Source organism: Lissotriton helveticus, chromosome 2_2 (assembly GCF_964261635.1).
Source record: "Lissotriton helveticus chromosome 2_2, aLisHel1.1, whole genome shotgun sequence".
NCBI lineage: Eukaryota > Metazoa > Chordata > Amphibia > Caudata > Salamandridae > Lissotriton > Lissotriton helveticus.
This window is the reverse complement of record NC_136060.1, coordinates 408501491-408528447: the sequence shown is the minus strand read 5'-3', so window position 1 is coordinate 408528447 and position 26957 is coordinate 408501491. Positions and strand designations below refer to the sequence as shown.

At 44.5% G+C, this 26957-nt stretch overlaps 1 protein-coding gene across 1 annotated transcript in view; it reads right to left on the bottom strand.

Annotated features, from left to right (window-relative positions):
• Nucleotides 1-26957, bottom strand: part of SPON2 (spondin 2) — a 41908-nt gene that overhangs the window by 6758 nt on the left and 8193 nt on the right. The window contains exon 4 of the mRNA XM_078678651.1: nt 3686-3877. Within this exon, the coding sequence (XP_078534777.1) occupies nt 3686-3877 (192 nt within the window). The remainder of the gene's footprint in view (nt 1-3685; nt 3878-26957) is intronic.

The window sequence follows — 26957 nt, the reverse complement described above, 5'->3', positions numbered from 1 at the left end:
ACACCTATATGAAGATAAATGATTCCGTCTGTCTTGCCAGAAACATCTAGAAATTGCATTGTATAATAATGTAAATTTGAAAACAAGTTTTATCTCATAAATGAGCATCGCTCTATACAAGACAAATGACAGACTTTTACCAGAACATTCTTCCCTGAATTGCTAAATTAAGGTCGCAAACCCAAAACTCTCTGCCTATTTACCTGATATAGGCTACCTCTGTGGTAAAAACCCCTCCATTGGTAAACTTTGAAAAAAGTAACTCCCTTCAGATAAGTCCCCTGCTTAACCAACAAGGCTACCCCCAAGTAGCCGGTGGATCACCTAGGGACCATCTGAAGAAGGCAGAGCAAGCCACAAGCCACCAGGACACACCTCTGCACCCTGATGGAGAGGGATTATACAGGGTAGAGAGAAGGGCGTCAGAGAAAGAAGCAGGATGAGGGGGCGCGTGCTGGAAGCTCGGCTAATAGCGTCCGCCTTGGGGGTGAGGGGTGGCGTCAAAGATGGCAGATGCTATTAGCCGAGCTTCCCGCGCGGGCCCCCACATCCTGCTTCTTTCTCTGACCCCCTTGCCTCTACCCTATACTTTTAATAAAACTATCTGTTTAATTTTTATTGATTTTCAAATGATGTAACTCGTAACAAAAAAATTTCTTCAGTCTTCAATACTTCAGTTCTTCAGATAACAAAAATTCACAAGACCACCAAAGATATTGTCGTGTACCTTTTTCCAGGAAAGAGTTGCCTAACACATCGGTATTCACGTGCTCAAAACATGTAAGGTCCACAATGGGGTCCTCCAGAGATTCCTAGAACCTTTTTTAAAGTTTGGAGGATGGGCGGATATACCGTTGGCCGTGTTACAAGTTCCACAGCATATAATGCACTCATAATACGGCAGACAGGACGTTTGCTACGTGTGTGACAGAATATCCTTCTCACCAAACTCTAAATAAGGCCCCTAGTGTCCTTTATGCCCCCTCCTTTATCAAGGGAGCCAAACTTTTTAGAGAGCTTCCAACGAAAAAGCTAAGTGGGAGGAGTCCAAAGATGTACTGGGGAAAACAACAGGGTGACAACTAAAAAAAGTACTGAGGCATTTGTACAAGACAGCTGGAAGGGACCCTGGGGACCATGACTCCTAATAAAGGAGGAAGGCGGAACTAAACAAACGTGGTGTGGCAAAGTCAATAATAGGCGAAAAGAGGGAATTTGCTCCCTGGATGTGTCAAACTGTCTCATTTGGAGTCCCCTAAGTATTTGGTTTTTCACTTCTACAGCAAACAACAAAGGCTCACTCAGGAGTTAGCAGCTTCTGAGGGGTTGAGGCAAAACTCAAGAAAGGAACGATAACAGAGCTTTGCGCCACACGTCAATCACACGATTGGTCATTCAAGGGTTTACAGTAAGCATGCTCTCAATCTGCTTTTTCCAGCAACGGCCCTCTATTGCCCTTCAGTAATTGCAATATGCAGGGCTGCATATCCCAGAACTACTGTCAATTCGGCTCTCTCTCTTATTTCTCTGTTCTTACCATGCATTTAGAATATTACAGTACCTCCTGTGCCTACAAGGGTCAGTCGCAATGTCTCCTTTTATCTTCATAGGGGCCATATATGGAGCAATGGTCACCTCACATTACGCAGACCTATCTGTGGTCCACCCTTCTGTGACCTTTGTACCTCTTGTTATGCCCTAGGACACTTCAGTTATTGACACACACTGATGTACCTCTCAAAGTTCAGGGCCTGACAGGAAGTATTTACCTCAATTCAATGAAGCAGTTCTTCTCTTTTTCATTGTCTCAGGTCCAACATACGCTACCCACTTCTTCCCTTGCCACAGCTAGCCTTAAATATCCTCCAAGCTACATTCAGCATCATCTCTGTATCTCCTGTTTCAATTTTTGTGGAGGAAAGCAGTGAAAAAGAGTGATTCTCCTAGCGACTTCTACACTTGGAGTTCCTCTCTCTCTTCAATCACTGAGAATCTCCAGTAGTTAGGTAAATCTTCTAGTGTTCGCCTCCCTGATTGATTCAAGCTCTGAGGGGAAGGTATCACAATGTGTACCTTTCGCCCGCTGTGAGAAGCTTTCTAGATGCTTCGCTACAGCTGGTTCCAGGTGCGGTTGATATGCTTTCACTACTCTCAACGAAAAGCAATAATCTATCCATATATCGAATGCTCCTAGAAGGAGCACCCTAGGCTATTCACGCCCTTCTCAAACTCTTTTCACTGCACTACAAATGTGGTCTATTAGTCAATAGGGAAGGTCTTCCTTTGTTCCATCTGAGCGGATCCTCACTTATGAAGTGGTTAGGCATGGTATTTCCTCCTCCCAAAAGGGTGGAGACCTTTTATTAGATCCAGGCTCATTTCCACCCTCCACCTTCCACCACAGTATTGTGGTTCCATAGAGAGCTAAGTGGCTTATTGGCCTTGTGTGTCCATGTTGTTCCATGGCGAGACTCAAAATGTGAACTTCCTCTTGTGGTCTATTGGAGGAAGGAGTCCAAACCTCACCCACCCAGTAATGTGATCAGTCAAGAGATTTGAGGTACCCTCTTGCGGTGGCCACAGGAGATCAGCCTCTTGGTTGGCTTCATTTTCTCTACCTTGGAAATTCAGGACACAGCCGTACATTTATTTTATTTATTTTTTAGACTTATTGAGCGCTCGAATACCCATGGGTGTCTTGGCACTGTGGATCATGCTAGCAGGGAAAAGAATGGCTATTGATTAAAGAGCCATGTTTTTATATGCTTCCTGAATGTAAGCAAAGATGTAATTGCCTTGATTTGGGGCAGAAGGCTATTCCAAAGTTTGATAGTGGAAACTGAGAAAGACCTGTCACCCTATGAGACTTTTTTTTTCGCGTTATCTTCAGGAGGCTTGCTGTAGATGAGCGAAAGGTTTTTGCAGGGGTATAGGGACATAGTGATTGTTTTAAGAATGCTGGTCCAGAGGCATGCATTGCTTTAACCCCTTCAATGCTAATGACAAAGCCAGCTCGTCATGGGCGTTACCTGCGCTACGCGGATGACGAGCTGGCTTTGTCATAAACAGTGCGATTTTTAAAAATCAGCACACAGCGGGAAAACGCGGTAGCGCGGTAGCGGTTAAAGGCGATACATAATGCTTTAGATTTTGCTTTATTTCTTACAGGCAGCCAGTGTAGCTGTCATAGATCAGTTGTTTCATGGCTGACAGCGGTCAGCTACTGGCATGTATGTGTGGCCTCTCTGGCTTCTCTACTGCTTATGAAATTGATCCCTAAAAAACTTTTTCAACGTATTCCATATGTAATGCACGCCCCCTAGAATACAGATATACTGATATGTGATCAAATTGAACTCCAGTAAGCAGAGTGGTAGTTGGTGATCTGTAAATCAGAGCGGCAAAAAGAAGATAATGTGCGTGGTCCATGAGTTGCTGCTGATATTTGCTTTATTGGTGATGTTGCACCAACATTATAAGCATCATGTTCCCCATTTTCTGTGAAAACAATTACATCATTGCAAGCTGTAGGACCTGTGTACCATGAATTTTAAAAGAATGCAGAAAGGGGATACAATGTGAAGCTTGCATTGTTTCTGAAGAAGCTTGAAGCTGAATGGTACATGGGCTCCTCATCTATCCTCAACATCTTCATACTCAACAATTCGTTGGTCTGGTGGCTTACCTGTGTCACAGCGCTCTGAGGGATGGTGGCGTAATTTGGCGATGAGAATGTAAACCCACTGTCTGTCCCGGCATCGTACGGGTACAACTCCAGTGACATCTGTTCTTTCCAGTGGTTGCCGTTGCATAGATTTAAGCTATCAACGCCAACAAACCAGTCGGGACTGGGAACAATGCGGACTATGAAAGAAACCTAGACAAAAAGAGAGACATTCCAGTTAAACACAGTACCAGTCCTTCAAAAAATTACTTTTTTTCTTCGTCTCCCTCTCAACAATTTCAAACCTAGGGGCATATTATCGAAGAACGGCGTTAATATTATCGCCGCTTTAGCGGCAGAAAACTGCTGCTAAAGCGGCGATAATGGGCTTGATAATATGGCCTTGTGAATTCCAATAGAAGCCCATGTTCTGGTGTTAACATGGGCTTCTATTTGAATTCTCTACGGCATAGTATCAAGCCCATTATCGCCATTTTAGAAGCAGTTTTCTGCCGCTAAACCGGCGATAATTTTAACGCGGTACTTGATAATATGCCCCCTAATTTCATATGTGTAATGTACATATGTAGAAATGATTTTGATGTCTTCAAAAGAGTTGTAAAATGAAAATCTTCTACCTAATGGCACAATAATTTAAACAACAAACAGTTTCATAATTTTGGTCCTTAATTTATTGCTCTAGTCAATAATATTGTCAAACAGCAAATGCTCACAATGACTGATACATTTAAAACATTACGAGGTTCAAAGTATTGAAAAAGACAGTGTACTATAATTAAAGGTGCTGTATTTTTACAATAAAAGTATCTATTTCGAAGTAAATCTATATGATATTTAGCAGATTGCTCGTTGAACTTAAAATATTTGATCTTAATTGTGTTTATTTATTTAAATTCCTATGTGAAATGATTGTCGGCCTTCTTTTCCAGTGATTGCAGCCGATGCCACAATACTGTGTGGTTTCTATTATGTTTTTCTGTGCCTGCACATAACCTTCACGTTCAGCAGAAATCTCAGCAGCCAGTGCTTGAATGAGTGAGTTCCTATTGTACCGAATTGAGACCTATCTGTAAACACATGCTCATCGATGGGAATATACGAGTCCCACTGTGGAATAATGCCACAAGATCAGTGCATGGCTTCATTGTCAAATGAAACATATACACTGAACAAACAGCGGCGGCTCCTCTGCTATGGCGGAGGGGCATCGCCCAACTGCTTAAAGGCAGAAAAAGACAAATAAAATGATAATAAAACTTTTATATTATCATATTATTTTTCATCGACTCGACCAAGTTTGGTCCCCTGAGTCTGGGGCAGGGCAGAGTCACCAGCAGGGGGAGGAGGAGTAGTGGCCATTGAAAATGCGCATGTCGCTTGGCCAGCTGTTCACTGCTGGACAAACTGACATGCACACTTGGATGTATCCAGGCTATTTCTTAGAAATATCTGCAGGACTCAGGAGAACAAGCTCCCAGTCCCTGTTGGAACATGAAACTGGACCGCTCCACTCAATTCCAGCGCTCCTCTCATGCTTGAGTAATAGCATGAGAGAAGCGCTGGGATTGCGTGGTGAGCTTAGAGCCTGTGCTCATGGAAACTGCAGTGCTAGGAGAATTGAGGCGCAGGAGCAGAACGGTAAGTGTATATTTATTTATTTTTTCCCTCACTGCCTCACCACATAGACTGGGCAGCAGCCGCGACTGTGAACAACTTTCTTTTCCGTAATGGTCTAATGACTCCTGATATTAGGAAATACAAAACTATGATGACGACCAGTTACTAAACGCAAAAACCTTTCCCTCCAGCAAAGTCTACGAAATCGTTAACAGGTTCCTGCCTTCCCTCCAGTTGTTGATTACTGGATATGAGTATTTGTTTTGACAGTAGATCCTCCTAGGTGGAGGTGTTACCAATGTGTTCTCAACTGGGGCAGTGCTATTCTCGCAAATGTAGTCATGGCTACAGTGCTGTATGTCTTAATGGTTGACTCCATGCTACTAATTGTACCATACACATTCTTCTATGATGGGGAACGTCATGTATGTAGACAACGTTATTATATTCCACACATGTTGGTCTTGTGGAAGTGCATTTGAAAGTATACAATGTTTAGTAACAAGAGTGAACAACTTTCAAATGCATATAGGGCGAGCAGAAACGTGTTGTTTGGCCTACTGTATCTATGGACAGTGATCCCACATCACACACAAGGGACAGAATTATAATATTACCTATCCTTAATATACTTAAACATTGTTCCCTCACATGGTGACAACTTTCATTAAGATTAATTTAGGCCACACAGACAGTTGATAAACATTGTGTAAATCTATTTCGAGTTTCAGAAGATATGATTATGTCTCTCAAGCCAAAACCTAACCCCATTGGCTCCGGGTCAGGAAGGGGATTTCCTTTACAACCACCAGCCTTATGCATGGGAGATTCATTATGGCACTCAAAAATTCCTTCTACAGCTATATTTCAGGAAGAACAATGGCCCCAACTCCAACACCTGGTTGATTGCACCTCGATTTAAGAGTTCTCTAACTCTAGGTCGTCCCTTCAGTCACTTGGACCCTCAACGGTGGAGCATTTTCCTGCTCTGTTCACTCACATCTACCTTTTAGGAAAGCCTTAAAAACTTTCTTATTTTACTAATTTTTGTTACCCTGCATCGACTTGCACAAAATAAATTGGTGCTAGGGCTCCATCCACCCAGAAATTTAGTGAAACACAAAAAATCCCAGAACAAGAAATTCACTTTCATTCTCACACTGGGAAATGTTTTCTGTTGTTGTAGTATGGATTTACTAAAAAGTCAAACTCAAATATAATCAGTCGGAAGTACACTCACAAGTCATTGGGGCAGATGTACAATCCCCTTGCGCTTAGTTTACGCCACCGATGTGTCTCTTCTGTGACGCAGCGGCGTCATAAATAATGCGCCATGAGGCGACATATTTTCAAAGTGACGCATCTAGCGAGATGCATCACGTTGTAAAGCCCTACTCTACATTATACCTGCGTCAGGCATAATGTATGCAGGGAGGGCGTTCCGTCGCAAGGAAGCCTCGTAAAAGTGGCGCAGTGAAATCTGCACGATTTCACTGAGTCACTTTTACGACACCACTGTGTCAAAACCTTGCGCCTGCTCGATGCAGGCGTAAGGAGTGACACAGCATGATGGGAATAGGCATTCCTGACCATTGCTGGAGTTGCGTGGTGTGTAGTGTCGGATCAAGGAGAGACTAGACATATGAAGGTAAGTGGTGTTTAACAAAGATACACCCCACCCAACGGTGATGGCGCAGCAGCTGCCAGACCTCACAACTCTCTCACATGAGAGTTTGCTGAAGGTTCCAACAGTGGCCTCATTAGCAAATGAGGTGCCACGCCACACTTCTCCCCTCCATATAAGAAAGTACATAACAGAACTTAAATAGCAAATGTATGAGGAAAAAAGGAAAAAACAGCAAGCAAGAAAATTCAAGAAGAACAACAAATCATGCTACCACATCTTTGAGGTAAGCATGTTTCCTGATTACTCTGACACTCCGCCTGTGTATTGGTGGAACACTTCTGGAAGAACCATGCAAACCTGAATTAGAAGATCCACTTACATCTGGTAGTGGTCTCAACATTGAGCGGTCAAGGGGAGTAGATATTCTGTGTGTGATAGTAACTCTGCTCTTGTTCCATATGCGACCATCATGTGTCTTAACAGCATTTTGGAAACATTTGATTACTTCAAGTTACTTGGTGAACTTGGACCACTCTGCACACCTTTTGGGAGCTTTGATTTTGACAAAATCACCCACATTGACCTCCACATCTCTCACACACATATGAGAATCAAAATCTTTTATTTTATGCTGAGAAGCTATCTCTTTCTCTCTCCACAAACCATGAGAATTGTCCACACATCCTTTGCTCCACTCCATCCACCCAGGACACACAAGGGTAGACGCCGATCTACCTTTGAATAATTCGAAGGGGAACTTCCTGGTAGAGCCATGAGGTGAGAATCTATAGCCCAGAAGTCTATTGGACAACTCTTTTTTCCAATCTAAGCCATTGCTCCAGCTAATTGGATGCCTTCCTTTAAAGTTTTGATAACTCTCTCAATAACGCCATTAGTCTCAGGATGATAAAGCGCTGATATTTTGTGAACAATACCACATCTCTCCAAGAAAGATTCTGTCTCATGAGAACAGAATTGCACGCCATTATCTGTAAGCAGAAACCTGGGAAAACTCTCTCTCTTAAATACACCGTCCAGAAACCTGATAATAGCCGAAGAAGAAATGTCCTGCACACACGACACTTCAACCCATCTAGAATACAGTTCTGTTAGAACAATGACATAAGGTGTGGCATGTTCACCTCTTATTGGACCAAGAATGTCCATTGCAACTTCTTCCCAAGGATATTTGGGTAGAGTTATGCAAACCATAGGTAGTTGATTAGTCTTGAGCCCTTTGTCTGAAACCGTACACTCCACACAATATCTAATCAAGCTTTCAACATCATGATCGAGCGTGGGCCACCAAAGATTTCTCCTAAGTCTCCCTTTAGTCTTCACTTTGCCCATGTGCCCTTCATGTGCTAGACGTAAAATGTTACCTCTCAAATTTTCTGTAGGAATTAATCTTGTCCCTCTCAACAGGAACCCTCTGTCAACAGCAAGCTCATCTAACACCCTCTCCCAACATCCTGTAAACTCCTTGAGCTTAGATTTACCCCTCGTACCTGAAGCAACTATGTCTCTAATTTTGCACAAAGTAGCATCCGTCCTTAGGTCATCCAACCACTCTTCTTCACTAATGGATCCTTCGGTCACTTCGCACACACTCAGTTCCTCTTCTTGATCAAGTTCATCACAATTATCAGACTGATCTAAATCCAAGTCAACGAGCCTGAATAAGTAATCAGCTGAAAAATTGCTTGCACCTGGGACATACTGGACAGTGAAGGAAAAGTCTTGCAACCCTACTACCCATCTACGAATGTCTGACAAAATGGAATCAAGGCCCTTCTTTGCAAATATCTCCACTAAGGGTTTATGGTCGGTTTGTACACCAAATTTGATGCCCCAGACAAGTTGTTTGAACCTCATTATGGATCAAAACACAGCCAATGACTCACGTTCAATTACAGAATAATTACGTTCTGCATCCCTGAGCGTTCTTGATATGCAAGCAATAAGATTTTCCTTTCCTAGTCTGAATGAGTAAGGCACCTAGGCCTGTACCATTAGCATCACACACAATCTTAGTGTCAGATGAGCCCTCAAAAGATTGAAGAGAGGGAGCATTGCTTAAATCTTGTTTTACAACGACAAACTCTTGATTACACTCTGCCCCCACACACAATTAGTGTTTTTCTTTAATAGTTTCCTCATGTGATGTCTTACTAGCAAAGTCTTTTATGAAGCGACTGTAATATTCCACCATTCCCTAAAAAAGATGAGAGTTTCTCTTTTTTCATGGGTTCTTTCAAAACATTTTTGGTATCAGCCAGTTCTTTCTTTGGTTTCATCCCTGTAGCAGTGACATTGTAGCCTAAGTCACTTACTTTGTTGACTCTGAATTTGCACTTTTCTGCTTTGAGTGTTAAGCCAGCATCCTGAAGTCTTTGTAGCACCAGACGAACACAAAGATCATGCTCTATGTTGTTTGATGCATAGATAATAATGTTGTCCTGACAACATTTCACACCAGGTTGATCTTTCAAAATAATAGACATTGCTCTCTGAAAAACTGCAGCTGCAGAAAATAAACCAAACAGCATTCTCTTGAATCAAAAGATGCCAAAAGGAATCGTGAAGGCTGTTAGATCCTGTGAACTCTCATGCAATTCAACCTGATGATAGGCTAACATCCGATCTAGAGTGCTGAAAACTTTAGCATCAGAAAAGGTAGTGATAATTTTCTCTATGTTGGGGAGCGGAAATCTGCCAACCACAACCTCTTTGTTCAGCGCTCTCAAGTCCACCCAGAGGTGAATGTCTCCATTCTCTTTTCGTGCAACGATAATAGGAGCCAACTAGTTCGTAGCTTCAACTTCTTCCTTAAGTTCCACCTTGACGACCACAACAACACCATCTACACCAATCTCCTGGAAAACTTGAGCAACATCAGCCTCACCCCACTGGTCACAGACCCCACACACAGTGCAGGACACACACTGGATCTGATCTTTACATCCAGCAGCAGAATCAAGTACAGCCACATCTTCGAACTCACCTGTACTGACAACACATCATCCATTTCACCATCACAGGCTCACAGGAAACTGCCACCCAACCACCCAGCTCCTGTCACCATAGCTGGAATTACAAAATTTACCGACAGCGTCACCCCCATGAAACCAGCCAAAACCTGCAAAGCCTCAAGAAGAGCCAGCTGGCACACACCAGAACTCATAATTAGCAAGCGCACTGCAAACACTAGAGAAACAATGGCACACCACCTAAGATACCACAAACTGAACATCCTTCTAATCAGCCCTCAACGGGTACCACCAATGCATCAAGGATACCAAAAGAGACGCCCTCACAGACCACATTAAAACAAGCATCAGTAGCACAAAGGATTCTTCAACTTAGTCAGGGAGTTCTTCTGCCCATCAGCCACCGAGAACACAATCCACCTGTCCCAAAACTCCGCGTCACCCAGTCTGAATACTTCCACAGCGAGATAGCCACCTTCTATAACAACTTTGACCACCAAACCTACCAACGTCGACTTCAACAACCTTGGCCCGCTCACAGAAACAACCTTGTGGTTTCTGCCACTCAATCACCTTGTGGAATCCAATCACCATGCAGACCACTACAGCCCTCATGTCCTCAACCCACTTCAGAGCACCCACACACCCCTACCCCCACAGGAGTTTCAACATCGGAAGTCAAGAAATCAGTGCAAAACTCACCAACATCTTCAATGCTTCCATCACCACAGTGATCTTCCCTGACAGATGGAACACACAGAGGTCAGACTGCTCCTGAAGAAACCCTCAACTGACCACAGTGAATTCAAGAATTAACGCCTCATTTGGTTGCTTCCGTACCCCGCCAAAGTCCACGAGAAGGCCATCAACCACCAGCTCACCCAACACCTAGAAGACAACAACCTGCTCAATGCCTCCCAATCCGGCTCATGCGTAAACCACACCACCATGACAGCCCTAATCACAGCCACTGACAGTGAAACAGCAGCTTTGATTATCCTTGGTCTCTCAGCGGCATTCTACAATGTGATCTTGAAATCCTTCTTCTCTGCCATCCCATGTTCTTTCAAAGGCATCCACCATATCTCCTAGTTCAGTCAGATCTGTTTTAAGGGTTCTGATGTCTGCAGCTACTTCCTGGCGCAGGGCCGCAAAATCATCCCACAGTTCCAAACAGCTGCTCCAAAAACTAGCAGCTCTAGGGGAAGAGTCAGTGTGCATGCCACTTTTTTGGTGTGGGCTTTCACCCCAAATTTCCTTTATGGATCTGACCTGACCTGAGGCCATCGTGGGGGGATCAGAGAAAGTCAGGGGCCTTCACTGGCACCAGTCCTGAAGGCTCCCTGTGCACGATTCACGGGCAACTGGTATCGCTGGCTCACCAGGACCGGGGGAAGCATCTGGTCCTCACTCCTCAGGCTTCAACCTCGATCCCCTCTTCCACACACAGCACACTGGAGATGTTCCGGGCGTACAAATTGTGGCCCCCAACAAAGCGTTACTTTCATTTGACCATGGCAAAAAACGTTGTCCACATCTAAAATAAGTCCACTGGATGGCTTCCCAGAGCTCACCACTGCTGCCCAGGCCTTCCATATCTGAGCAGATCTCTCCTCTTCTGTTGTGGTCCATTATTCTCCCAGGCAAGGCCCCACAGATGGCTCAGGAACTCAGACAGCCACAGGAAAGAACTCCACCCCACGACACTCTGGAATCCCTGGAATGCCCAGTATTTCTCCAGAGCCTCTCCCCTGCTCTTGGGCCAGCCGCACTACTTTGATTTGGGTCAGGCCCCTAGGGAGACCCCCCATCCAGATTCTGCCACCTCAGGGCATCGAAGACTCCCGTCCACCACCGGCCTCTTCTCAAAGCAGGCCCGCTCACCTCTGAGGCCCCGATGCGGCCTCCGTGCAGCCTGCCAGTCTGGGCCCTGCATCCAAGCACCTGGGACAACGCTGGTCTCAGCGTGGGCCAACCTTCATGTTCCTGCTACGTTGTTGCTCCGAGGGAATGGCACAGTGCCGTCCATGCAGAGTTGTAAAATGTCAGGGTCAGGGGATGCTTTTATTCATTTCAGGTTGAATTGGTTGATTGGTATTTTACCAATTCAAAGCTGTAATGCTGTGCCTGGAGTGGTAAAAGGCTTTTGTCATTTTACAGCTCGGCATTAATGGCACTGTGCTAGTCCTATGCTTAAAACCTTAATGTAGAAATGACAAAAGACTGTCCTTTCTACCTCGTCGTGGATGTCACTGGATAATCCAATGCTTAAAGACTTTGATAGAAATGCGAGTATTTGAGGTGAGAAAATTTAGAGTGTCGCTGGTGTTGAGGTTGCTCTATACAGGAGCTGCTTTCCACCTAAACTTGAGAACTACCCAGACTTCTCTGCTTTTTTTTGTTGCATAATTTATGCATCACTCTATGCCTGAAATGGTATTGTTCTGATATATATATATATATATATATTTAAGACAACAGCCTCCGAGCCCAGGAGCCCAAATCCTACAGGGTGGCCTCTTCATCAATGGGCACAGAGCAGCCTAGCCATTAACTTCCATTACACACCACACAGAGGTCCCAGTACCGGAGTTGGAAACTTTTAGTTCTCAGGCAAAGCAGCGCTTTTGTAATCTCCTTTCCCTTACGCATTTCGGCATCACTCTGCCTTGATCACAAGTGGAGACAAAAAGTGCTCAGTGCATTAGTGGGTGCTTTTAAAACTTGAAAAAACATGTGACAGTCTATTGAAAAATACAGTACTCATAATGCATTGCACTGGTGTTTATACATCCATAGAGTCATGTTTAGGGCAAGCATCCAATATTAGTGGGTTTCTTGAGCCAATCCGTCAAATGATTGCTTTTTGTTTGCTTAGTGATCAAAAGGGTTTTCCAGTTCGCCTTCGAATAAAATTGGAATTCTGGCAAGATCAGAGAGAGGCAATCTCCCCCTCCCCGAATCCCTTCCTCAAACTGCTGCATTTTCACTCAGTAGTATGTCCTTAATAGGTTGGCAGCGAGGAGTGGATTAGGCTCCAGAATCAACAGCCTCCGAGCACAGGAGCCCCAAATCCTACAGGGTGGCCTCTTTTCATCAATGGGCACGGAGCAGCCCATCCATTAACTTCCATTACACACCACACAGAGGCCCATTACCGGAGTTGTACAAAAAAGGAAGCAGGGAACTCTGGGTAGTTCCCAGGTTTAGGTGGAGAGCAGCTCCTTAATATGGAGCACTCAGCAACACCACTGTCACTCTGAAACTGTTCACTGCAAATGTTTATTTTTCTAGCAGTGGTTTTAAGTGCCATCCATGCTGAGCTACAGAGTGACAAAAGACTTTTACCACTCCAGGGACAGTATTACAGCTTTGGGTTGGTAAAATACCATCCAAACTAACCTAGAATAGATAAACAAAACCCCCTGGCATATGTGTTTCGCTCTAGTTAGAGCTCATTAGAGAGGTACAGCTTTGTCTGGATACAAGGGAGCATCCATTATAAGTCACATCAATACACCTTCAGGCTTAGAATGCTGCATACCTTATGCAAGAAAAGAAGCAGGGAACTCTGGGTAGTTCCCAGGGTTAGGTGGAGAGCAGCTACTTAATTTGGAGGACCCTACAACACCTCCAACACTCTGAATCTGCTAACCTCAAATGTCTTTTTGTCTGGCAGAATGTTTAAGCATTGGATTAGCAAGGTATCGCGGCATGTTAAATAGCTGCTCTAGATCGAAACAAGTGTCATGGGTTGCTTTTATTTATTTCAGGTTGGGTTGGCTTGGACAGTATTATTGCCACTGGACATGGTCCCCATTGAAATGCATTGCAGAAAATGCCTGTTTTGAGGGTCACAAAAAGGAGCACATATTAAAGGAGGATAACTGATTTTGGCGCACTGTAAATCATTTGTAGTGATACCATACTAATTTTAGGAATTGTGGTGTGTTCTACAATGATTTTGCCCTCTGTGAAATGCTGATCGTCTGCTGGGATTTTATGAACCATGTCTGAGACAAAACAGTTTTCTCTCGGGATTTCTCATAAAGGCAAAATGTAGAGGATTTCTTTCTGTCAATTTACACTATCCTCCTCAGCCAAAGTGAGAATATAGTTCGACATACTGAGTAAATATATATGTACTTCCAACAGCAGCACCATCAGCCTGTCACTCGATTTCCCAGTGTTCTACTTCTGCCTCCTTCAGTGCTCTAAAGAACAATTAGAGCACTAACCTTCCTATTTATGACAAAAGTGTTGATCTCCTGAAGCACTCTTTGCTTTGCAAAGCTGTAAAACTTAAATCATTTCCTTCAGAAATTAGCAAAATTAGGGGGCTTGTTTTGTCATAGAAATTATGGTTCGTGCTGTAGAAGGGATCATTAGGATACGTTTTGAGTGTTCCAATATTGTCCTAATCGATTTCAGACATGGAGACTGCAATATATACTTTCAACACCAGCCTGATAATATATAACTCCCTGGTGATCAACTGTATCTTTACTACAGTGTTCTGATGACCAACTATTTATTTATTTATTTATAAGGTTTAATGTAGCGTTGGCTGGACCCTAGGGTATCAGAGCGCTTTACATGGTTACATCAAGATTTGCATTAGGATACTGCGAGCCATGGATAATAATGCAAGAATGGCGAAATAACATTTCGTATAATGAGGTAGCATATGCAGACAACTTAGATCAATAACAACTGACCGAAAGAATTACCAGGGCTAATGACAACCAGATTTAAATTAGAATACAGCGAGTCATGAGTAAAACAGTAAGTGTGGTTGGGAAGGCTAAAGTGTGGGGGGGGATAAGGAATGGCGGGAGACATTAAAAGGGGAAGGGTGAAGAAGAACTGGGTAAGTGTAGGCTGGGGCTTTAAGGGGATTATTGTTATATAAGAGGGGAAAGGTAGTTGAATGGGGTAGTTATAGGAAGGGGGGGGAGAGGAAGTCAAGTGATCGGTAAGGGAGCCCTGAACAGTGAGACGCGGGCTGAGACTATAAGGGGACTTAGTGATATAGGAGGGGAAAGTAGTAAAATAGGGTAGTTATGAGAAGGGGGGGGAGAGGAAATAAGGAGATCGACGAGGGGAAGCCAAAACAGTGAGAAGCTGGATGGTGTAGGGATTAAGGACCCTAGTAGTTGTTGAGAAGGTGCAGTTTCAGGGCTTTTTTGAAGCTGTAGTAGGAGGGGTTGCAGCATAATTCTATAGGGAGGGAATTCCAGATGGTCGGCACATTTCCAGAGAAGTAGCGAGATTGTGTGGATTTCTTATTTAACAGAGAGGGATTGAGAGCGAGTGTGTCGGTGCTCCTCAACTCTCTGGAGCTGCCAGCTTTGTGGATTTTGTCCGATAGGTACCGCGGGGTGGTTTGATGAAGGGCTTTATGCGTGATGCAAGAGGTTTTGTTGGTGGATCTGCCTTCAATGGGGAGCCATTTGAGGGATTTGAGGGCAGGGAATATGTTATCGAACCATTTGCAATCTGTGATAAGCCTAGCAGCAAGGTTAAGAACAGATTTGATTGGGGCTAAGTGGATTTTAGTGTTCCAACGAGGATGGCGTTACCATAGTCGATTCTTGATAGGACCAGTGATTGGACAACTGATTTAAAGTCATCTGCAGGAATGATGGGTTTGATTTTCGTGAGGTGATGTAGCGTTAAGAGAGCACCCTTTGCTGCATTTTTTATGTGAGAAATAAGACTAAGGTTCTGGTCAATGTTAATCCCGAGGGATTTAACTAAGCTGGAAATGGTGAAAAAACAGTTGAAAGCTTTAAGGTACGAAATCCATGCCTGGATGGGAAGCGGGTTGTTTATTGGCGAGAAGAGGATGATATTGTTTTTTTTTAGGGTTGAGTTTGAGGTGGCTGAGATGGAACCAGGTTTGAATCTTAATCAAGGTGTCATGGAGGTGTAAGATATCACCAGAACGTGATTTAATCTTTCAGTAGATTTGGGTGTCATCGGCTTAGAGGTGGTAATTGATTCCCACATGCTTAACAATGAGGGTTAGAGGCTCCATGAAGAGGTTGAAAAGAGAGGGCATGAGTATAGTTCCCTGGGAGACACAAAGGGAGACAGGCCTAGGTTTAGAGAGGCAATCGATAATTTTAATTTGTTGAGTTCTGTGTTGGAAGAAGGAGGAGAACCATTTGAGGACTGAGCCATTAAGGCCGAAACGATCTTTGAGAGTGCTAAGTAGGGCAGAGTGGTTGACAGTATCAAACGCAGCAGAGAGGTTGAGGAAAATGAGAAGGGAGGACTCGCCCTTGTCCAGGGATTGATGAATGTCGTCAATTACGTTAAGCATGGCTGTTTCAGTTCTGCAGCCCTTTCTAAAGCCTGATTGTAGTGAGTCTTACCGATTAAAAGTGTCAACGTGCCAATTGAAGCAGGGCACATTTTTCAAGGGCTTTAGAGAGAAGCTGGAGGTTAGATATAGGACGGAGATTGTTAAGGTCATTTGGATCTGCTTGAGGTTTTTTGAGGATGTGGGTGATTTGTCCAAGTTGGAGGGAGACAGGGACACCACCTGTAGCCAATGAAGGGTTGATGATAGTGGTCCAATAGGGAGCAATGGTATGTTTTAAACCATGGACAAGGTTAGCAGGGAGCAGGTCTTTGGTGTGAGAGGAAGGTTTAAGTCTGGTAATGATGTTAAGAACATCACGTTCGGTAACTGGGTGGAAGTTATGCCAGGAGGCACTATTTTTTAGCAGGGGGTAGGTGGGGTAGAGTTCAGATGGGGAAATGACGCGGGGGAGGAGAGAGGCGTCAGGGGGAATAGTAGAAAAGGGGAAATCTTTGGGGAAAATTTCAAAGGGGGTAAGGTACTGTGGGGGAGGAGGTTCAGATGAAGGATTGATCTATTTTGTTGATTTTTATAGAGAAGAAGTTAGCAATTTCTTCACATTTCTCGATTGAGGCCAGCAACTTTGGGGGGGTAGAAGCTGTTTGGTTTTTAACAATGCTGAATAATTCTCTGGGTCTATTTTTGGCCCGATCCAGTTGTGAACGGAAGATGGAGGCCTTTTCGTTTAGAATGTGCTAAATGACAAATGTGTGGCAGCAGCATACATGACACCAGACTTAAAGAACACACAAGATGGTGGAGGGAGCGCTGAAACTTTTCAGACACTCACCCCCAGTCACAGATCTGGGAATAATCCATCATTGTTCTTTCCCTCACTTCGCCATCCCAGTTCAGACACAGCCCTATGCAAATCAGCTTTGACCCTGTTCCTAATGGGGACAGCCCAGCCCGAACTGCCCAGCCAGGCCTTCCCTGGATATGAAACAAGCATCCTGGGACCGGTTTCGGGGTAACACCCCTCATCAGCGAGGCTACCTTGAATCCTGTGGCAAAGTTAGCAAGGGACCCACGTCTGAGCATAACCTGCCAACTTGGGGCGTACAAAGCAAACACAAGGAGATGATGGATGAAGTGCTGAAACTTTTAAGACACTCACCCCAGTCGCATATCTGGGTTTAATCCATCATTGTTAAAAGCAAGCAGATTTGGGTCGGCGGTGCAATACCCAACGAGCAACACCTCAAAGAGGGGCTTTTTGGCGGAGATCTTCTATCCAACTGCCGTAAGGGTGAAGTGCGAGTATGGGGCCAAGGAGGTGTAGCTGTTGTTGTGGGTTAAAATGGGGCTAAGGGTGCAAAGATCAGGTTTATTCTAGGGGTCCCTTGCTCCAATTAAAAGAGATCTAGACTAGACTCGAAGGGAAGTTATGTACCCTTGTGCAAGACTAGGCTAGTTGGTGTATGACTGGGTCTTACACAAACTAGCCTAGTCGACCCAACGAGGAGCATTGCCGATGATGAAGCATAACACCTGCACGGGTGTGTGAGGCCACTACATCCAACATATTGGATGCCCATCCGTAGGTTTCCTTTTGGCTCCTACGACATCCAAGCAACTGTACGGACCTAACACTCCCCTTTATTAGGAACAGCCTGGTACCATTTTTTGTTACTGTCACTTTGGGCGAACACTGTGGCTGGACCTACCACTCCCCTCTGTGAGTGATGATTTCGCCTTTTCCTGTACAACAGGACTCCCCTTCCCCCCTTTTTGTATACAGTACAATGGACTGCTCGTGACTGGGTGAGGGGGCAGGAGCAGGGACTCAGACATCCAATGACAGGGGAAGACGGTAGGGACAACAATCTAATGACTGAAGGCAAGAGGGCAGGACAGGAGTGAGAGCGCAGTGACATGGACTCGAAGAACACATGGCATCATGTTGGGCAGGAGGGAGGGAGCATGCATAGAGATAATGAAGGGGAGCAGGCAGGGGCAGTATACGGACCGTGAAGGGCAGTAATGAGAGGGCTGTGACATGGACTTTAACAACACATCACACGGAGGACCTAGCTCGGGCAGAAAGGTAAGCACGGAGGGCAAGCGGGAGGGGAAGTGCCAGCCCATGGGTAGGAGCAGCAAGTTGACCATGTAGGAAAGAACTACAGTAGCAGTACAACTGACCATGGGAACAGGAGAGAGGAGGCAGGGGTCTGGACACTGAGAACAACTGTCAGGGAGGAGTGGGGCAGGAGCAGGAACAGCAAGCTGTGCACTCAGGACTTATGGAATGGGATAAGGGCATGGCGATTGGAAATGGATGGCAGGCAGTAGGGGGGAGGGGCAGCAATTGAACCAAAGCGAACAGACCTTCAGGATCCGCACAATGGAACATGGAGGGCAGGAGGGGTGACAATGGCATGCATTTCAAGAACAGAGGGCAGGGGGTGGTGGGCAGGGGTAGGAAGTTTACCACTGAAGGCAGGCCGACATGGGAGGGGGCAATACAATAGACCATAGAGGGCAGGCGAGAAGGGGCAGGAGCATACACACAAACGGAGGGCAATGGGAAGAGGGGCAGGGCAGCAAGATGACCACAGAGGACAGCAGGAGGAGGCAGTGATAGCAAGCTGCTCACAGTGGGCAGGCTACAGTGGGTTGCCCACCGGGAATGGGTATGCCTCTGCCAACCCTCAGTTGTGAATTGCAGAAGGCTGTGTGCAGTGGAGGCGTTGGCTGAATTTTTTTACAAATCCTTAGAAATGAATGAAAGAAAGACAAAGGTTAAATAGATATTATAACCTGGTATTGGTAATAAAATCTATTTTTTAAGTACTCTTAGCTGTATGTTATTCAGCTGGTGTGCAGGGACCCCTTGTGGTTGGTTCTATGGCTGTACCTTATGGCCTGAATTTTTTTAAAGAAAGACTCAAGGTTATTTTTTATGTTTTCATTTATTGAAAACATGTTGTATTAATCACTTATATTTGACACTGCAGTGTGCATATTTATAAAAATCACACAGCGGTGCATCAAGCGCAGGTTCTGATCAAGGATCGGACCAACACAACAATCCAAATAAAACATATTTTCAAAATAGGAGAGGAAACCGTCGAGGACGCAACTCGTGGCGGCCCCCATTCTTTCAAACGAATTCACAAGGGATGCCTTTCCAACCTTTCAACCCTCACTTCCAGGGGTGGATGAACCCATACTTCCAAGGTCCTCAAATAATGAACCATCAGATACCAATACAGACAGGTCAGAATTTCCAACAGAATATGCCTTTTTTAGGGAATGGTCCAGCTCCCCAAAGAACCCGGAGAAGAGGAGTAACTTGGTCCGACCAATCCAGGCAAGTACAGACGAGGAGTGTAACCAAAGCCAAAACCGGTACACCACGAATCCCTCATCGTGAATCTCACTGAGAAGGTTTTATCCAAGGATGAAGAACTCGTACTCAACAAAGGCCTTGGGTATGTCCCGACTCCTAAGCTAGATCTATTTAAAACCAAATGTGAAGTTGCAGAGTTATGCCGCAAACTGAAGTTAAAAGCATTTTTCAAAGGAGACCAAATTTCCAACAGGGAAGGAGATACTACCTTGAGGAATAAGTCATCTTTCTGCCCTCTGAATTCTCAAATTCCAATTGAAATACAGACTTTCGAGCAGGCCATCTTCAAAGCCATAGATGGACTAGCAGATGAACCTCCAAAACCCTTCCAAAATCTCACCAGAACGGAACAGGCAGCTTTAAATGCCCTCAAAGAAGATCACAACATAGTCATAAAACCGGCCGATAAAGGCGGAGGAGTGGTTCTCCTTACAGCTGAGGGCTATGACCAACAATGTTTGGATCTCCTCAAGGATGACAAATTCTACAAAGTTCTGACCACAGACCCAACACCGAGATTACAGAGAACCATCGCGATGATGATAGAAGAGGCAGAGACCAACGATTGGATCTGAAAAAAAGAAGGGGAGTATCTCAGGACCAACACACCTCGCACTCCCTACTTCTACTCGTTACCAAAAACACACAAAGGACGAGTACCACCACCTGGACGTCCGATCGTGTCCGGTATAGGTTCTCTTTTAGAACCCTTGTCGCAGTTTGCCGACCAATACCTTAGACCTCTGGTGCAAAAGACACCGACGTATTTACGAGACACAAGAGACTTATTAACCAAGTTACAAGACGTCGAATACTCTCCTGACACCATGCTCTTGGTCGGATTCGATGTCGAGAGCTTATATACTAGCCTCCCACAGAATAAAACAATGGATACTCTTGAGAGCATACTGTTCAATTCGACCTGGAATTATAAAACTCCCAGACATTTTGTACTGGAATGTTGCCGGCTGGCACTCATGGAAAACTTTTTCCAATATAAAGACAATCTATACCTACAGTGCCACGGGACATCAATGGGCAGCACCTTTGCCCCAAGCGTGGCAGGTCTATACGTTAGTACCTTTGAGGACCTACACATCCTGAAGGAGAACAACAACCCTTATCATCGTCATATACTGTTCTGGAAACGGTATATAGACGACATTTTTGTCATCTGGCTAGGGGATGAAACCAGCCTAAGTGAGTTCTACACCTGGCTTAACCAGAGAGACGACTGTCTAAAATTCACTTACTGCACGAACCGGGAAAGCATAGACTTTCTGGATGTAACAATTTATGCGGCAGAAGGAACTCTCCAGACCCGGACGTTCTTCAAGACAACTGCAAAAAACAGCCTAGTCTCTTTCAAGAGCTTTCACCCCCGCCCTCTGAAGGAGAACTTGCCATACAGCCAATTTCTGAGGCTTAAACGCAACTGCAGTAATATCACTGAATACAAGTCACAAGCTGATGACTTGTGCAAGAAACTAGAAGCCCGAGATTATCCACAAAGAGTGATTAATAAATGCAAAAAACATGCCAGAAATCAAAATAGGGAAGCGCTCCTTGAGACCATACCAAAATCACCCTCGGAGGAAGTCACCTGTGTAACCACATACAGTCCAGTGACAAACAGTGTCAAGAAAATCATCAATAAGAACTGGCGCATCTTAACATCAGGGAACCTTTCATGGCCAAAGCCGAGGTTTGCAAACAAAAGGAGCAGAAATTTGAGAGACATCCTTGTCCATACTAGACCTCCACCAAAACCCACAAGAGGACCAGTTGACCCATGGGGTAATCCCCAAGTAACAGGACATTACCCATGTGGTTCATGCTCGGTTTGCAGTTTGACAAGACCCACAAAAGAACTCCAATTACTACCGGATTTCAAATGGACCATACGCCATCATACCAACTGCAATACCACCCACGTGATATACATGATCACTTGCCCATGTAACCTAAGATACATAGGCATGACATGTAGAAAAGCCAAGCAGAGACTTTGCGAACACAAAAGCAACGTGAAATGCAAGAAGAGCACCACTAAAATGGCCAACCATTTCCTTGAGAAGGGCCACACAACTCAAGATCTCAACTGGGTCATCCTAGAAACTTTATCCAACAAAGACAGGAATGCTGAGAAAATTCTCTTTGAAAAAGAGCAAAGGTGGGTACATAGATTGGGAACTGACCGTGAGCTGAATGACAATATCCCCTGGCTCAGTCTTAATAGAAAATAAAGAATGTGCCTGATGTCATTGAACTGTACCAAATAAGAACTAACCTTGGAGACCAGTCGATAACCCATGTAAGCAAAGGTATCCACGTACCAACATGAACATTACCCAAAACTGGGTCTAGTTACTCCTCCTTCCTTGTTCCACCATTGATGGTTTTACAAATACTGTTCCCTCTTTACTGGCTTTACAATTGAAGTCTCTGCTTCTGCCCAATTTCGGGACACAAACAGTGATTATTATATTGTGCATAAAGGTTTCAAAAACCCGTTTATACATTATAACGGAGCCCTCGTTGCAATCACACGATCTTACTCGGCCAGTCATATTTTAATAACACAAGCAGACTCGTTAAGGAATGTAACTAATTCGAACAACCTAGAGCACAGCGTGAGCATCACTACAGGTCGTCATGGCGACACGCGGAATAACCAATCAGATTTGACGCCTAGAGTCATTACTGGACAGGAAACAGAAGATTCTGTTTCCGGGTCAAAGAAGGCAGAGCGCTCGCAGAAGATGCCAGGGCAGGACGAAATAGGTAGCGCGACTGGAAACCAGTCAGCCCAACAACCGCAAGTATTGCAGCTAACCGCGTTTAATAACATCTTTCCCCTTTGTTTAGTCCCCTGCAAGCCTCTTTACCTGACTGGAGCGCGTTATTTACATGCGCGAGGTAAATATACCAATATGCCGAATTAAGCATGTTAGATACCAAGAGCACGCCTTGTAAAGAACACGTGTGTTTAGGCATGGTATTACACATGTTTCTTTGATACATCGGATAATTGTAGAACTGTACGTTAAACTTAGTGTGTGGAAGATCTCACAATGACTTTTTCAGCGAGCACAACACGGTTCTGATAACCTATAGTTCGTTTCACAATTTGATATATTGCACAGGCATTAACGCTGAAACTATTTGCATGTTACATTCACCTCTGAGCATGCCTTGACCCTCTGTCAGAGTATGGAGAATTGAAGAGAGAGTTGACATTGCCATTGATAGCGGCCATGAATGAAGTATTGCCATTTTTTAGTTGTTGCTATAGTCTGTCAATTGATAGACTTGAGATACAGTTTTCTGTTTGGTGTCTCCCCTTGTACCCTCTCCCCTGTGTGTTGAAAACGTATGTGTATATATTTTTTCCCCTACAGGTACATTGCGACCTCATTTGAAACAAGAGACAGGTCAATATACCTTTTTCTTATCACTCCATTCTGAGCACTTTGATCACACCCCATTACCCTCACGTTATTTCACATAACGGTCCTGATGAAAGCCTGTAAGTCCTACCAACGCTTAGAAGGCAGAAACATGTCGACCTAATTCCCTTTTCCATTCACGCAATGTTTTTAACTATACTCTGAGTGCATCAACTACTCCTAATAAGTATCCCATGATACACTATACCAGAGTTCACAAGACCCGAACCCAGACTCATTAAAATTCCTTTTCTGGTTATCCGGGCCTTTTTTAATAATCCCTCATCACTGGCTCACTACTGCTTCAACCTTGGGTCAACACCTCCTGGTGGAGGTTGCATAACCTGATCGACCCGATGATTATGCACACACGTGAATAAAAAAGCGGAGAATCAAGATACACCGCTCCAACTCCACCCTACCCATCACGTGCATGAGGGTCTTTTAATTTGGGACACCCCCCCCCCCGCTCCTGCAAGAAACCTAAGGTTGTGCAGGGCAAGTGATCCTTTCCCGTCTGATTACTAAATATACTTTGGAAACTGATTGGATCAGCTTTCTACCTCCCTCGTTTTGATGAAAAGAAGATATTTATAAAAATATACATTTGATTATAATTATTGGTGACTTTTTGACATAGCCATTGGGTCTGCATTATATATTGATGTTGATGTGCTGGCCCCTTGATTAAGCCAATAGTCACCATGCTTCCGCTATGTTGGTGTTTTGATCCTTTCACAAAGCCGGTAGGTCTGTCTCACTTAAAATGACACCGTTTATCGTCTGCAGGAGGTTGGGTGCCAGAACAGAAGGCACGGACAAGGGACCATTGACACACAAAACTATGGAAAGTAAATGATTTTAAAGGAGTGAGACTATGATGTTGCTATCTCAAATAAACTATTTCCTAACCACCCAAAAAAGCACTAGAGTTCAAAAGGACCTCATAAAAAGCTTGCTTCACAGTCATCATATAGTTGATATCTGCAGATGGACCACTGTGTACACCCCGCAGTATACTGTGATACTGCACACATTTAACTTCTGGGGAGCTTCTGTTGGGCTAAAGTTGCCCATTTTGCTTTATGGCGATCTCAAAGTTTGGGAATTCTCAGTTGCTGTTCACTGTACCATTAGTGGTCCAGGAAACATGTCGCCTATTTTCCTTTCGATTGTTTACCAGAAATGTATTCTATTTCTGTTCATAATTCAGAAGTAGTATAATGGGATTCAAGTGAAAGGTGACTATTGAGTAGCATGGGAGAACAAGGGATAGTTTTAAAGCCTATGAAAACAGTGTGTGTGTGGGCGGGCGAGTGCACGATGGTTGAAAAAGTAGTTTAACCCTTTAAGTGCTGCCGTCGGCCAACGGTCGTCACGGGCACTACCTCCCCAGTGCTGCGTGCGACCGTTGGACGTCCAAATCAGCACTGGATAATGGACAGCGCAGCACTGGGGAGGTATATTTACAAGCTCCTAAGGTGTTAAAATAGGAAACTATTAGTTTCATGCAATCTCACGTGTGTTTGTCTGTGTGTGTGTGAGCAACCGCACGGGGGATAAAAAAGCAGTTTCAAATATGAAACTATTAGTTTCTTGCAATCTCAACAGAATTTTTTCTGATCGCCTTCCTGGTCTACTTAATAGCCCGAATGTTTAAGTGTATGAAACATATATTTACATGTTTTTGTATGCAAGGAGGTGTTGTGCTATTGGTGGATAGTGGGAACACATGTAAGGGAGGTGAGGGGCATTTACTAAAAGGCCCTGTACCATAAACAAGAAGATTCAATTAAAAAAGAAGAATGGGCAATGTACAGAAGGCCTCGTGACCCTGACACTCTACAAGCTGTGCTGTACTTTATTTTATTTATTTATTTATTTATTTTATTTTTTGCTATTTTTAAAGCGCGCAAATACCCATACAGGTGTCTCGGCGCTGGTGATCAGAAAACTCCTTACTCATTGACGGTAGTTAGACAGAGGAGAAAAGCCATGTCTTAAGGCTCTTTCGGAATTTAATGAGGGTGGGGGCAGTTTTGATATGCAATGGGAGGGTGTTCCATAATTTAGCAGTGGCTGTAGTGAAGCACCTGTCTCCCCAAGTTGCTTTTTTTGTCCGAGGGACAGACAGCATACAGGTTGTAGAGGATCGAAGAGTTCTGCTATGCTCCAATGGATGAAGAGCTATTTTTAGGAACTTAGGCCCTGGGTAATTAAGGGTCTTGTAGGCTATACAAAGAGCCTTGAATTTTATTCGGTTCCTGATTGGGAGCCAGTGGAGCTCCTTGATGCGATGAGATACTGATGTGAATTTGGGGATAGAGAGTAAGACTCTTGCAGCCGCGTTTTGAACGGTCTGGAATTTGTTGAGGACTCCTTCTTGCGCATTAAGGAGCAGAGAGTTACAATAGTCCGTTTTTGAAAACACCAGAGTACTGATAAGTGTTTTGCCGGCTGACTGTGGTAGATATGGCAGAAGTTTCTTGATTTTTTTGAGTGTATAGAATGCAGTTGATACGACGGCATTGGCGTGGTGGTGGAAAGTCAGTTTGTTATCGAAGGTGACTCCCAGGTTGCGAACCTTTGTCACCGGTTGGGGGGGGGATCCCAGCTCCGGTGGCCACCATTGTGGGGACCATGCTGGTTTCAAGCTCCCGAATGTCATCACCTCTGTTTTATCAGAGTTGAGCTTGAGGCAGTTTGATGACATCCAGGAGCTTATTGCCTTCATACCCTCCTGGAAATTGGCTGCAACGCTAGCTCCGTTATTGTACACCGATAGCACTAATTGCGTGTCATCGGCGTATGTGGTCAGTGCAATGCCGTAGAATTTTATCACCCTCGCCAAGTCCGATACATAGATATTAAAAAGCGTCGGACTTAGCGAGGAGCCTTGTGGAACGCCACAGGGGAGAGAGAAGGTCTGGGAGGTGAAATTACCCATTTTGACAGTCTGTGGCCGATTGGCAAGGAACGAAGCAATCAGATCTTTAGCTGTTCCTCCTATTCCCAGGGCTGCGACACGGTCGATCAAGGTGATATGATCGACCGTGTCAAATGCAGCGGAGAGATCTAGTAGTATCAAGACAGCTGATCCTCCCTTGTCCATGGTTGTTCTGATTTCGTCCGCGGCTTTCAGTAGTGCCGTCTCTGTCCCGTGTCCCTGCCTAAAACCGAACTGTGTGTCGTCTAGCAAGTTGTTGTCATTGATGTATTTTGACAGCTGCAGGTTCATGGATTTTTCAAAAATCTTTGCTGGAAATGGGAGACAAGCGATAGGTCTATAGCTTGCTGGAAGAAGAGGGTCTAGCGTGGGTTTTTTCAGCAATGGCTTTATGATCGCTTCTTTCCAGACTGAAGGGTATATTCCCGTTATGAACATGGCATTGCAAATGGTGGATAATGAGGGGGAGATTGCTTCCGGTATGCGGTTAAGAATAGACGGGGGACAAGGGTCGAGGGGGGAGCCGGATTTGGTACTGGCTACTAGACGTTGAATATGATCTTTATCTACGGGGTTGAAAGATAATAATGTTGGTGAAGTGCTAGTATGGGGAGGACTCGCAGATTGTGGGGGGGTAGATCGCGAAAAAGTCTGGAAGATGGAGCTAACTTTTTCCTCGAAGAAGCTGGCTAAGGCATCGGTCAGTGATTGAGAGGCTTCTAAGGGCGGCGTCGGGGGGTTGGATAAGGTGTTAACTACCCTGAATAGTTCTCCTGACGAGTTTTTTGCCTGATTAATCTGAGTAATAAAGTAGTGACTTTTCTCAGTAGTTATCGCTCTTTTGTAGATAGCGAGTGCATTTTTGTAGTTGGATTTGTCTGCCGGGCTGTAATTGCGACGCCATTGTCTTTCGAGGT